Here is a 12,833-nt window from a genome sequence, read left to right as displayed (position 1 = left end):
AACTACCCTGAAAGCACATTTTCAAAACTCTGGCAATTCTAGAAAGAAACGGGCTACGTTTCTGAACACAGAGACAATGAAAAGCTACAGAAAATTTTGCAATCTCTGCCACAGTCTCATAGGTGCTTAGAAATGAAAGTAGAACTGCCTGAACCGACTCTGAGAGGGGTAACTGGATTAGGGACCGGTACGCCAGTTTTTTTGTTTTTGTTTTTGGGTTTTTTTTTTTAACATCTTAAATCCTGAAAAAAAAAAAAAAAGCAGCAGCTCCGAATTGAATGAATTGATGGGCACACTCCAACTGCTGCGCTGGAGAGACTGGGACTTGGTCTTACCATTTCTGCTTCTTTGAAAAAGGAGACAACTTGGGCTTCTTTTTTAATTTACTTTTCCTCCTTCTCTCCCCCTACCCCCCACCCCCACTCCCGACCCCCCCTTCACCTCCCCCCACCCCTCTCCATCACCACCCCCCTCCTTTTAAATAAGAGGGTGAAGGGGAACCAGAGCGCACAAGGGAACTGACCCGGGAGGCAGAGAAGATGGGCATCCTCAGCGTAGACTTGCTGATCACACTGCAGATTCTGCCAGTTTTTTTCTCCAACTGCCTCTTCCTGGCGCTCTATGACTCGGTCATTCTCCTCAAGCACGTGGTGCTGCTGCTGAGCCGCTCCAAGTCCGCTCGCGGGCAGTGGAGGCGCATGCTGACCTCAGAAGGAATGCGCTGCATCTGGAAAAGCTTCCTCCTCGACGCCTACAAACAGGTGAGCGGCGCTCCAGGGGCTCCTCCGCAGGGCCATGGGGTAGGGGGGAGGCGGAGATGCTGGAGGGGACCCGATGCCCGCAGGAGCTGGGGGTGAGCACTCTGGAGCCCTGTCTGGAGGCCCTAGGGTGATGCGTGGGTGTTTACTCTCTTCACCTGTCGCCCGATCGCACACCTGAGATCTGGGGATGACAGATATTACTGAGTCCCAGTGACTGTGTGACTTCAGAAGGAGTCAGGAGTGGCTTGCTGTGACTTGGGAGCAGAGGGTATTTGTGCCTGTAGAATAAGGCTGGGAAACGTCAGAAAGGTGTCCAGGGAGGGCAGATCCCTGCCTTTATTCTGCTCTCATCATGAACTGGCAGTTTTGATGTTTTGCTTGATGAGAGGCTGCGTGAGACTTTAGGAAAGACTGTTTAATGGGTGGGCACTAAAAAGCGGGGGAGAGAAAGACAACACCACGCAGAACTCTCAGAGAGCTGACAAGATTTAAGGAAATAACAGAGCAGGTGTGATTCAGCTGGTTGCAGCTTCATTCCTGGTAGAAGTAAGAGTTAATGGGAGCAAGTCCGTATGCCCGTCATCTCCTGCCTTGATCTGGATTTCAGCCTTTTGAAGCAGTTATCCGGCACTGAGTCCGGAGTTAACTCGATATCTGTTTGAAAAGGAAAGATCTGAGAACAAGCTGTCAACCATCCAGACTTTGTTCGAGAAACCACATTTGCTTTGTTTCTCAAAACTTAGCCAGGTTGCCTTTAGACCGAGCAAATAAGTCTAAGGTTCACAATAGTCTCAAAGCTGTTATAACTGGTGCCTGGAACCATGGAGCGGTGGCTTCACTTACCTGCCGAAGCCATGTCCCAGGGGCTGCCCTCTCAAAACCAGAGAGGTGTTTGTTTCCAAGGGAAGAGTGCTGCTTCAAGGTGGTGGAGCATCCTTGGATCAGATCTTAAGGGGCAAAGAGGAAAGGGCACTGGGTCCTTTGTGAGTTTGCTCCCTCTGCCTATGCCCGTGTGACTCCTGAAGGTCCCTGAGCTTAGGGAGAATTGACTCATCCCATAAAAGCTACTATCAAAGCAGACATCCTTGATTTCCCCAACAGTATGGAGGGACCTTGCCTGAGATGCTGGGGAAGGGGCTTTAAGAGGAAGATGGGAACTAGTGAGGTGATGTATTATAGGCAGGCAGAACCTCAGAAACAGCTGGAAAACTAGGATAAGAGGAAGAAGAGAACGAGTCCTCTATAAATAAACACCAGAAAAATAAATTTAGTGAATGAACCTATGGTAACCAGGGGGGAATGGTTGGGGGGAAAGATAGATTGAGAGTTTAGGATTGACATGTACACACTGCTGTCTATAAAACAGATAATCAACAAGGACCTATAATATAGAACAGGGAACTCTGCTCAATACTCTGTAATAACCTAAGTGGGAGAATAATTGGAAAAATAATAGGTATATCTATATGTATAACTGAATCTCTTTGCTGTATGCCTGAACCTAGCAAAACATTGTTAATTAACTATACTCCAATATAAAATAAAAATTAAAAAATATCTCTGCACCAGCATAGGAAAGGAAGTCATTTCTAGTAACAAGGAATCTGGAGTAGGATCCTTCCACTGAAAATTAAACAAATGTTTAAGAAGAAAATATTCATGGTGAATTAGGAAAGTTTGACTCTGACACTTGTCTTTGTTATTGGTAGTAACCTGCAAAAGGTTTGTATTTGTTGTCTTAAAGATAGAAAAAGAGTTAAGAGCACTTGTTAGTAAGTGAAATTTTCTTTATAATAATATTAAATGATACTCAAAGTTCTAATACCAAAACCTCATTTTATATTATATACATGGGCTGAATGGGTGATGTGGGAGGGAGCTATTGAGATGATCACTTCTTTTGCACACATGTATACACTGAATGTTTATGTTTCATTTTGGTGGGTAGAGAATTTAGAGGAGAGTGGGGTTTACACAATTGTGTCAGGTGTATTATGAATTAGGAAGTTCTTTCACCTGTATCTGTTTTTCCTAGGTGATAGGAGATAACATGGCAATGTCAGTTATTTGATCTCTATTAAACTCTTCCTTGTTTTGAAAGTCATTGACTTTTGCCATACAAGAGAAACCACTGCTTTGGAGAATTTTATCTATATCCATAGATGCCCTCACATAAACTATGGAGGTTGTAATGTCACCCACCCATGTTAAGTGAGGCTGTTTCTCCTAATCAGCAGCTTATTGAAATAAAAGGAGGAAAGGAAACACATGCCTCTTTGATAAACTTGATCACTTATTTGTTTTTTCACCAATGTATAGTGTTTCATTGTGTTGCAATGTTTTGTTGTCCCTCCTCTAAGAGACTGAGAAGCTTGAGTGATCTGTTTTCTTCTTTGCACATGGTCTGTGTTCTTCTGTACTCTTTCTGTCCACTGATTTGATTAGTGACCAAGTTCATGACTGATGTAATGCTGTTTGTTTTCATAACTTATGTAATAGCTGCCATGAGAAGAAGCAACCCAAGAACTCATATATCCTGAGATAAGACTGGACTGGGTGTGTGATGACTGGAAACGTGGTAAACACAGCTTGCATTCAATTTAGGTCTTCTTCCATCTCCAAGTATAGCAAGGGTGGTGGTGGCATTTCAGGGTCACCCAGAACCTCTAAAATGGGTTGAATCACTTCCCCGAATGCTATTGTCATCTGGGCCACTGTCATTGGGTGTAGCCATGTCTAGAGACTCACTGGAGGAGTCTCTGTTTGGTATCACCCTGTTTCACAATCCTGACTTGAGGCTGCCACCCCCAGAAGCAGAGTGTTCCGGGATGTAGAGTGTGCACATACCATACAGTGAGGCAGGCCATTTCTAACTCTCCTGGTTGTTGAATGGCAGATACTTGAGAAGCTATTTAGAGAAAGTGCGGTAAAAATGTTAGCCCTGTGTCTGGCTTCTGCAGGAGGCAACAAAGAAATGAAAAAAAAAAAAAAAAATTGGGACAAAATAAAACAGAAAACCCTTCTTCATTAGAATGTTGCATGGGATTTAAAATGAACTTTCTAGGGAAGCCTGTAGAGATAATTTGAGTTTGATTAGAGGGAGTCCCAAGCATGATTTTGATGAAAAAAGAAAATCTAATGGATTTTGTTGAGAGATTGAGGTGCATAATAGATGTTTGTTATTTAAGTTTTCCCTAGTCAGTGTCACTGCATCTAACACTGCATCCTTGTGCTGGTGCTCAAAGACACGAAAATACAACCAGTAAGCAGACGGCTCTGTCTGGGAGGCTGGCTCCTACCTAAATGAAGTGTAAAAGTAAACACACAGTATAGATGCTGACACGCACTTTAGCTCCTACATGCTCAATACTGCTGTGGCACAGAAAACATATTCATTTGAACATATAATTTTGGTTTTGAAAGGGTCTCTTTAACATTCTCCTCCTCCTCTTCACTCCCCTCAGCCTTTTGACACTCATTTCTATAATGGAAAATGGCTCTTCTAAGAACCAAACATTCCCCAAAGAACACAAGGCAGGCTACTGCCAGAGTTTGTTCATCACTTGGATAAAACACTGGGAAATGATAGAGCTTTGAGTTATGTTTTCAACTTACAAATCAAAAAGAATATGGCCAAACAGGGACTTGAACTCAGAGGAAAGAGTAGGTAGCTGATCCTCTGATTCATTTGGTCAATTTGAATATAAATGGTTAAAATGCTGCTTAATAATTGTTTGGCCAGGTTTGTAAAGACATTGACGGAGCCTGGTCATTATGTCAAAGAATTTGAAATTTCCTGATAGTTAATAGAGGCATTCCAGGGCTTTGGAGAGCAAGAAGGAGACGTAAAAAGAATTCTGCCACATACCTACCCCCATTTTTATCATTTGCCTTACTTTCTATCATGAGATTAGGTGATATTTTGTCCAGAGGCCTTTCTCAGGCTGTGGAAAAGGAAGAAAAACAAGGTTAGTAGTATATGCTCTATTTCCAGCTTCTACTTGATGAATGGCTCTTTCTTTTTTCTTCCCCTTGCCCTGCATTTCACAGTCCACATGCTAAAGCAGCATTATCCTTGTCCTCATGCACTGAAAACTGTCAGCAAAAGGGATCCTATCATCTAGGGAATCAAATATACTCCATATATTTACACTCTTGTTCATATTTATAAATATGGCTATGACAACATTTGAGCTTGGCCCAGAGATGTCTTCTGCTGTAAAAATGCAAACCCTTTATTTCCCTCCCTGGTTGGTGTTGTGTTGATGTTGATTATAAAAAACATAAGAAAGGACAAATGTAATAGTGCAGATGAGAGACATAAAAGTCAGTGATGACGATATTACATTTTACGTATGTCCTTTCTGATCCTTGCAAAATAAAGGGACCCTTTGGGAACATCGGAACTTCAAGACCAATTAGTGGAAATGATGCTTCTTGTGTTTGGGCATTAAATACTGGGCAGGGTTCTCTTTAGAGCGGCTAATGCTGGCAGGGAAAGAGGTACCGACCTAATTACTCTTCCGCAAGAGTAAAAAATGCCTTTTGAATGCCTCTTTGGCAAATATGTCTCATTAAGGACAAAAACCAAACACAAACCCTCTAAGAAGGAGAAATTAAGATGATAGGTAACTTGTGGCCAGGAGACTTTCTGTGCCACTGTGGGAAATTAAAACAGAGTTTGGGAGTACCAGGGGATAACTTGTTTTTGTCGAGCTTCTTTCCTGCAGCCTAAATGTTATTATGGACCAACTTTATTTTCTTCATCATTTTGGCTTTTTGTCAAGGAATGTTTTGCTCCTGGGGAAAGAATCTTCCATCATGGAAGACAGCAGTGATTCTCCCATTCCACCTTAGCAAGGTGTGAAGCAGAGTAAACTCAGAAATTCACCCTTTGAAACTTTGGTCATAGTACAAACTTAATTTTCTTGATGACCAAATAGGAAGGTGAGAAATGAACAATAATATCCATCTAAAAGATTTTTTTTTTTCAGTTTAAAGCAGACTTCCATTTTTAAAAAGGTTTTTTCCTTTATTGTTGCTAAATTATCCCATATCAGCAGTTTTTAGCAAAAATAGACAAATTTTGTGATTAGAATATGACATTTATAAAAGCAGACTACTGGTCTACTCATGTCTGGCCCTTCAAATCATGGGTGTGTGTTTTCCCCTCCTAGTTGTAGTAATAGCATTGTGCATACCTGTGCATTTTCTCTTACCCAATCACCCTCATGAACAAAAGTATAATTCTTTTTATGACATTCTAATCTGCAGTCAAGTCCTATGGCTGCTTTACAAAATGAAGAGGACTGGCTACTCTCATTTTATGCATGACCAGCAGAGATGACCAAGAACAGACCAACAGCATTGGGTGTGGCCTGTGAGAGTGCTCTTCGGTGGGGGTCCGGGGGGTTCACCCTTTGAAATCATCTGCCTTGGTGAGGTCTGATGTTCACTGTAGGTCAAGGTTATTATTAAGTGTAAAATGCTTCACTGATCTTTAACTAAGATGATAACACCTACCATTCATTCAAAACTTTATTTAACAAAAAATTCCAAGCATACATATCCATCATTCTCCAGTTTAACAAAATGCCAACCTCTGCCCCCTGCCCCACCAACACACCTACTAAAGAACATGATATATCTGGTAGCTTATCCTAACTTTTGATTTTAAAATAAAGGTGTTGTACTTGTTCTAAGTTTTCTAAGTTGAACTAACATGTTTGTATTTTGAGAAAAATTATGTGGCTGATCTATACATTGTCACTAAAGAAGTAGAAGGTGCTTTATTTAACTTTCCAAGAAAATTAATTACAGGTAACAAGAGAGTCCCTGTGACTGAGGTCAGATTAGATTACTCAGTTGAAGAATCAGGCATAATGCAAGGATCAACAGTTGAGCTTGGGTGAGAGTCAGGTGCATCAGAGGCCCATGTCACAAGGCCAACACAATTGTTCCGTTCTTAGAAATGACTCCAAAATGCAAGTGGATGTTTTCTACTTATCAGGAACCTACAAGTCTGCAGTCCAGAGATGATGATTCTCCTGTGTGTGGGTTCCTCACTTAATGAGAAGTTGCTACAATAGCTAGTGGATTCAGACTGGTCTGAATGCATCCAGATCTTTGTATCACAGTATGCTGAGAAACACAGCGCAACAATATTGTTGAAAGCAGCCATCCTAGAATCATTATTGCTTTTTTAAATGGGGAAGATCTAATGAGAAGGCGATGCTACCTTTTATCTAAATCTACAAAGAAGTACAAAAATAACCCACAGATTAAAATAAAAAGTTATAATACCTTTAGGATGTATATCTTTACATTTTAAGTACATTTTAAAATCTCAAGAGATGAATGTAGCTCATATTAAACAGTCCAGCTAAAAGTGGTTTACTAGGTTACTTCACCTAGTTTCACTTACAAATTAACCAGGAACATTAATATAAAGAAAACCTTTTTCCTGACAATGACTGAAAACAAATGTACTTATTTCAATCACAATACCACCTTCCTTTTCTAAGAAAGAAGATTATTATTTTAAGATTTATTTTAGAAAGCTTATAGTCCTTGTTTTAAGCCTGCCCTGCTAGGATTTTCCACAAGGGAGATAAAGGATTTCTTGACTTCTTCTTCTGCAGTCAAAACAAGTTATGCATTAACATCAGGTAGAAACTTCTCCATGAAACCCCTTGATTATTTTATATCAGTTTAGATTGTTGAGTTTTTAACAATCCGCTTGTAAGTGACTTCAATTAACAGCAATGTTATATGCAGTGGTATTTATATGAGGGGGAGAAGTGAATCCAGTTGGAAGTGTTTTGTAATATTAAGGATAGTGTATAAAAATCAATTATACTCTTGTAAGTTGTCCCCAATGTTATTGGCTTTGATTAAACCATTCTAGGGGAAGATCCAATTCTGTTAATTCAAACTGAAGTAATTGGCTCTTTTATGTTGCCTGCTTTTTATTATCAATTTACAGATTCAAAGGCCAGCAAACATTCAGTCTGTGTTCAATGATTTAAACCACATACAAAGGGAGCACCTAGAACAATTTTGCTCTACACCTCTTCTGCCCGAGTATTCCATAATTCAGAGGAATTTGTTAATAAAATGTATGGTAGGAAAGTAAATGGCTTGTGACTTCCGAAAGTGAAACAGACTAACACACACATGAAATATGAGAAATTAAAAGTCAGATTCTACAAAAGATAAAAGTGTACGTTTTCATTCATTTGTTTCTGTAATAGAAATGGCGACATTCTAAGTTAAAAGAACCCCAAACTAGGCAGTAGCCATAGAAACCTCCGGAAAGGATGTCCTACCAAGGAGAGCTCGAATCACTTCTAAGAATAATTATATTACAACATATAATTGCTCAGAAAAACGGTATTCAGTTTCACATGTCTGCATGGCATCTATGATCGCAATTTACACTCCCACAATGATATACAGTGTACAGAGCTCTTTTCCCTGTGTCATCTTTCCATAAACATACGAGGAAGATGGGCATCATATTTATGATCTTACAGATGGGATAGCTGCAGCACTTAAGAGATTAAGTGGGGGTAACTCTTCTTATAAATGGCAGACCCCAGGTTTTCGAGTTCTGGGTAGGAATAAGCCCACTGGTATCCTTGTCCACTGGTTCAGATTAAATGACTTATAGGCAAGACGATAAAGGACTTTCCTGAGTACTTTAGAATTCAGAAGTGGGAATTCAGAAAGAGGTGCCATGTCCCACAACTCTGATCATTTATTTTAAAGTAGACCATTCACTTTTCACTTTAAAATGAAGTCCATTGATCATTTGTTACATATTGTGAGCTAAGCACTGAGGGAGTAAGGACAGTAAAGAACACCAGCCTCAACTTAATTATGAAGACAGTCAGCTGCAGTACCTTCAGGGATGGAAAAATCACCTTTAGCGGCGAGCCAGAATGAAAAAGACTTTTATCCTCTGTGGGGCCATTCATCACCTTACCTGCCATGATGGGTCTTTACTCACGTCGATAGGTGTTTACCGTATCCTCCGAAGGAAGTAGCGCATTTAGTTAGAGCCAGCTGTTTCTGTGCAGAGTGAAGTGAGCGCCTGTTTCACGTGGCATTGCCTCTCTCTTTCGTTTTCCATCGCCAGGTGAAACTGGGTGAGGATGCCCCCAATTCCAGCGTGGTGCATGTCTCCAGTCCAGAAGGAGGTGACGCCGGCGAAAGTGGTGCCCAGGCGAAAACGGTGGATGGGACCGAGTGCCACCTCCTGGACTTCGCCAGCCCTGAGCGCCCGCTGGTCGTCAACTTCGGCTCGGCCACATGACCTCCTTTCACTAACCAGCTGCCAGCCTTCAGCAAACTGGTGGAGGAGTTCTCATCCGTGGCTGACTTCCTCTTGGTCTACATTGATGAGGCTCATCCTTCAGATGGTTGGGCGGTGCCTGGGGATTCTTCTTTGTTTTTCGAGATAAAGAAGCACCGGAACCAGGAAGACCGATGCGCAGCAGCCCACCAGCTCCTGGAGCGTTTCTCCTTGCCGCCCCAGTGCCGAGTTGTGGCTGACCGCATGGACAATAATGCCAACGTCGCCTATGGGGTAGCCTTTGAACGCGTGTGCATTGTTCAGAGACAGAAAATTGCTTATCTGGGAGGAAAGGGCCCCTTCTTTTACAACCTGCAAGAAGTCCGGCGTTGGCTGGAGAAGAATTTCAGCCAGAGATGAAGGCTAGATTAGCTGGTTAAAAGTATGATTGTAACAGAGCTTTTTTTGTTTTTGTTTTTTAATTTATGTAAAGACAAGGAAACTAAGAATTCAATCCACTATTTCAACTGAGTCCCATTTTCTCACTGAAAGACGGGAATTTATGTGTCAGAAGAACATAAACCTCTAACATCTCGATATTACTTTCACCACTTAAATGGCTTTTGGCTAAATAGTAGCCCCATCTCTTCTCTTCCTGGTGAAAAGCCCTGAATGAAAAGATCCCAAGATTGAAAAGAAGAAAACTTGTTTCAGCATGTGTTCATTTCTGCCCTGAGAAAAGAAGTGATACAGCTGATGCCTGCCCTGGGACCTGAAGAAAAGACTTACCGGAATGACTGCTATGTTAGGGGAGCCACCATCCTTGTTGATGTAAAGCGTACTACTTGGGCCTTATTCAGCGTGGATAAAGCCCAACTGGATATTTGCCAAATTGTTACTTAGAATGAGTCTTCAAGCCCAGGCCATGTGGTTAGGACCTTATTGTTTAACATGTTACAGAAGTTTCTGACCTTCTAGTTTCTAGCCATGTGGTGCTCTATGCCAGTCTAAATATCCTAGAACTCGCAGGTATATTTGCAGATATCAAGAATGATACCCACTGGAGTGTTAGAATGGTCATCTGATATCTGATGGTTACTTCCTAGGGAGGTGGAGAAAGTGCTAGAAGCAAATCAAACCACCAAGCTAGGAGAAGGAGGCAGAAAGATTAGGAGGCTTCATAGAGCTTCACCTTGAAATTGTAGAGAGTGGTACTAATTTGTCAGTCACGGAAACATGGAAACATATGCAAAGCTAGAAGAAGCAGCTCCACTAAGATAGCATAGAGAGTATACATATGAAATCAATGTATTTGTCATAAATCTCGGATTGAAGAGAAAGGGGGGTTGAGAGGGAAAAAACACGTTTTAATATTTGTACTACTTTTTGAAACATGTTCGTGGTGCTTAAATGTTCAGTAGGTGATTATACCTCGTGATGCTGATGCAAGGTGTTACAGGGGGCCCAGTGGGGCCGGGGTCCCCCTCTCCATCCCTACAGTTGTACTGTGGTCCCACTGCTTCTTGGTCTGGGTGTTTTCTGAATGATGAGCTCAGCAATAGAGAGTCAAACAGAGGATGAGAAAGTGTGAGACAGTTCCCATCAGCGATTGTGGAGGCTTTGCTTCTAAGGCAATCCTCAGGATCATGGAGTGTGGTAGGGTGGAATGCCCATTCATATTTAATTTGGACTTGGGTTTTCCTTTGTTCCTCTTAGATGAGGTATAGTCATCTAAGACTTCTGTAGTACATTTTTATAATGCTATTTTAATATATATACCATATTTCTCTTTAAAGTGAAGATATTATAGTTTTACTTATAAGTAATATAAGTAATAACTAATATTCTAACTTCCAAAAAAGATCAACCAATTTTGTATATTAAATTTTTATTGTAAATTTGAGGATGTTATCAGATTATAGTATATAGTTATATGTACAATCAAAGGTTCTTTATAATTGAATCATAAAACTAATAGAAAAGATATCTAAAATCGAAAATATCTTCCTGAACTAACTGCCTGAAATCAGAAAAAAATGGGAACTGAGTGTGCAAGAACCAAAAACCATTTTTTTTTAAATGGAGCAACATAATAGTCACATCACTGCATTGTTTATTGTCTAGATATTAAAGTGCCATTTTAACTGATTATTTTTAACTGCAACATTTAAGCTTCTCACTGTTCTAAATTCTACAAAATGTACCGACAAAGAAACAAATTTTGAAAATGTGACATTAATGAATTTCTGGAAAATCACATTGAGATGAGATTACTTCTGAGTCCTCAGTTGTTAAACCCTGTAACTCGAGGCTTATCGGTATAGCCCCTTGATTTTTATCTTCAAAATGGTATTGAGATTTATGTGGTGTCCTGGGGAAGAGAAAGAAAAGTTGGTGGCAGCACACTCAGGCTGTTGTCTTTAAACCTCCCCTTTGTTCCACATGTACAATAAGGGAACAGGATGTTGGCGAAGCTGGTGGGGGGATGAGACGTGGCTAAGGCAGGCAGTGCCAGTTGTCTGGGGGAAAGGGGGATGAGAAAACTACCCTGCTGTGATACATTTTTAAAGAAAGAGAAGGTTGTGTGCATGCAATTCTTCTCCCTGAGGATAGGCCGGTGGAGACAGGAAGCAGTAGGAAGTAAACATACAAAGGTAAAGGCTGAATATCAGGGACAAAGACATGTTCAGTGGAACACAGGAAAGTTACTGGAAGAAAGGCTGTTGAGGGCCAATGGAGAAAGTGAATTGACAAAGCTCAGGAATCCTACAATATGTAAAATGGCTTGGTGTTATCAGAGTTAGGAGAAGCCTATAACTATGTAACTTATTTATCTCAACATGAACTTTTGTGATTTCCTGTGGTGTATCTTTAAGGAACTTAATAAGAACTCATTATTTGAGATAGAGGAGAATCAGTGTTTAGCTGATATGCTCAGAGAAATTCTTAGATTGTCAATATCCTGAAATTGACAGGTATTGTCAATACCCTGAAATCAACACCCCACCTATCTTATCTTTTATAAAGTATGTTCCTTTGAAGAATATTTGTTCCTGTTCTCACAAGGCAAAATTTATAAATTTATATATATATGGTATAAGGTATAAGTTTATATATGCATATATAAACTTATATATATATATATGATGTCTTTTTTTAGAACCTAAACATTTCCCTCCCACCCAACCCCATAGGCTATGTTTACATGGAGCTATCAGTTTAGCCTTTTAAACTGAATTAGCTTGTCTATTATAGAAATACTTTCCAAGCAATTTTGGGTGTTATTTATAGCATCTGGATTTACTCAAACATTTACTGTTTGAAAGACTTATGTCTTGGAACTATTCAAAACTTACTTTATTATATTGCTTAGAGAAAATAATAGTGAAATCAATAATGACTTTCTTGAATGGGCATAAGTGAAATGCTTGCACAAGAGGATAAGTGTTTCATACAGATTGGGCTTCCCTGGTGGCTCAGATGGTAAAGAATCTGCCTCCAATGCAGGTAGACCCAGGTTCAATCCCTGGGTTGGGAAGATCCCCTGGAGAAGGAAATGGCAGCCCACTCCAGTATTCTTGCCTGGAGAACTCCATGGACAGAGTAGCCTGGTGGGCCACAGTTCATGGGGTTCCACAGAGTCGGACACGGCTGAGTGACTAACACTTTCACCTTTATACAGATATTAAAATGAATCTGACCTCCTTAGAAGCAGGTTAGTGCTGTACTTGCCATGTGTAGCTAAAGTTATGATCATTTAACTCATATGACTTTTC

General features: G+C 40.5%; 1 protein-coding gene across 2 annotated transcripts; it reads left to right on the top strand.

Annotated features, from left to right (window-relative positions):
• Positions 1 to 526: 526 nt before the first annotated feature.
• Positions 527 to 12,112, top strand: DIO2 (iodothyronine deiodinase 2). Of its 2 annotated transcripts, none has more exons than XM_065940622.1 (2): positions 527 to 761; positions 8,902 to 12,112. In XM_065940622.1, exons 1-2 carry the CDS (start codon positions 540 to 542, stop codon positions 9,487 to 9,489), a joined length of 810 nt encoding a protein of 269 aa, XP_065796694.1. In that variant the 5' UTR covers positions 527 to 539; the 3' UTR covers positions 9,490 to 12,112. The 2 variants fall into 2 exon arrangements, with proteins under 2 accessions (XP_065796694.1, XP_065796695.1); XM_065940623.1 differs by having other exon boundaries at positions 8,902 to 9,477.
• Positions 12,113 to 12,833: the final 721 nt, after the last annotated feature.

The sequence above is a fragment of the Muntiacus reevesi genome, chromosome 7, assembly GCF_963930625.1.
Source record: "Muntiacus reevesi chromosome 7, mMunRee1.1, whole genome shotgun sequence".
Classification (NCBI taxonomy): Eukaryota; Metazoa; Chordata; class Mammalia; order Artiodactyla; family Cervidae; genus Muntiacus; species Muntiacus reevesi.
This window is presented reverse-complemented; position numbering and strand designations above follow the sequence as displayed.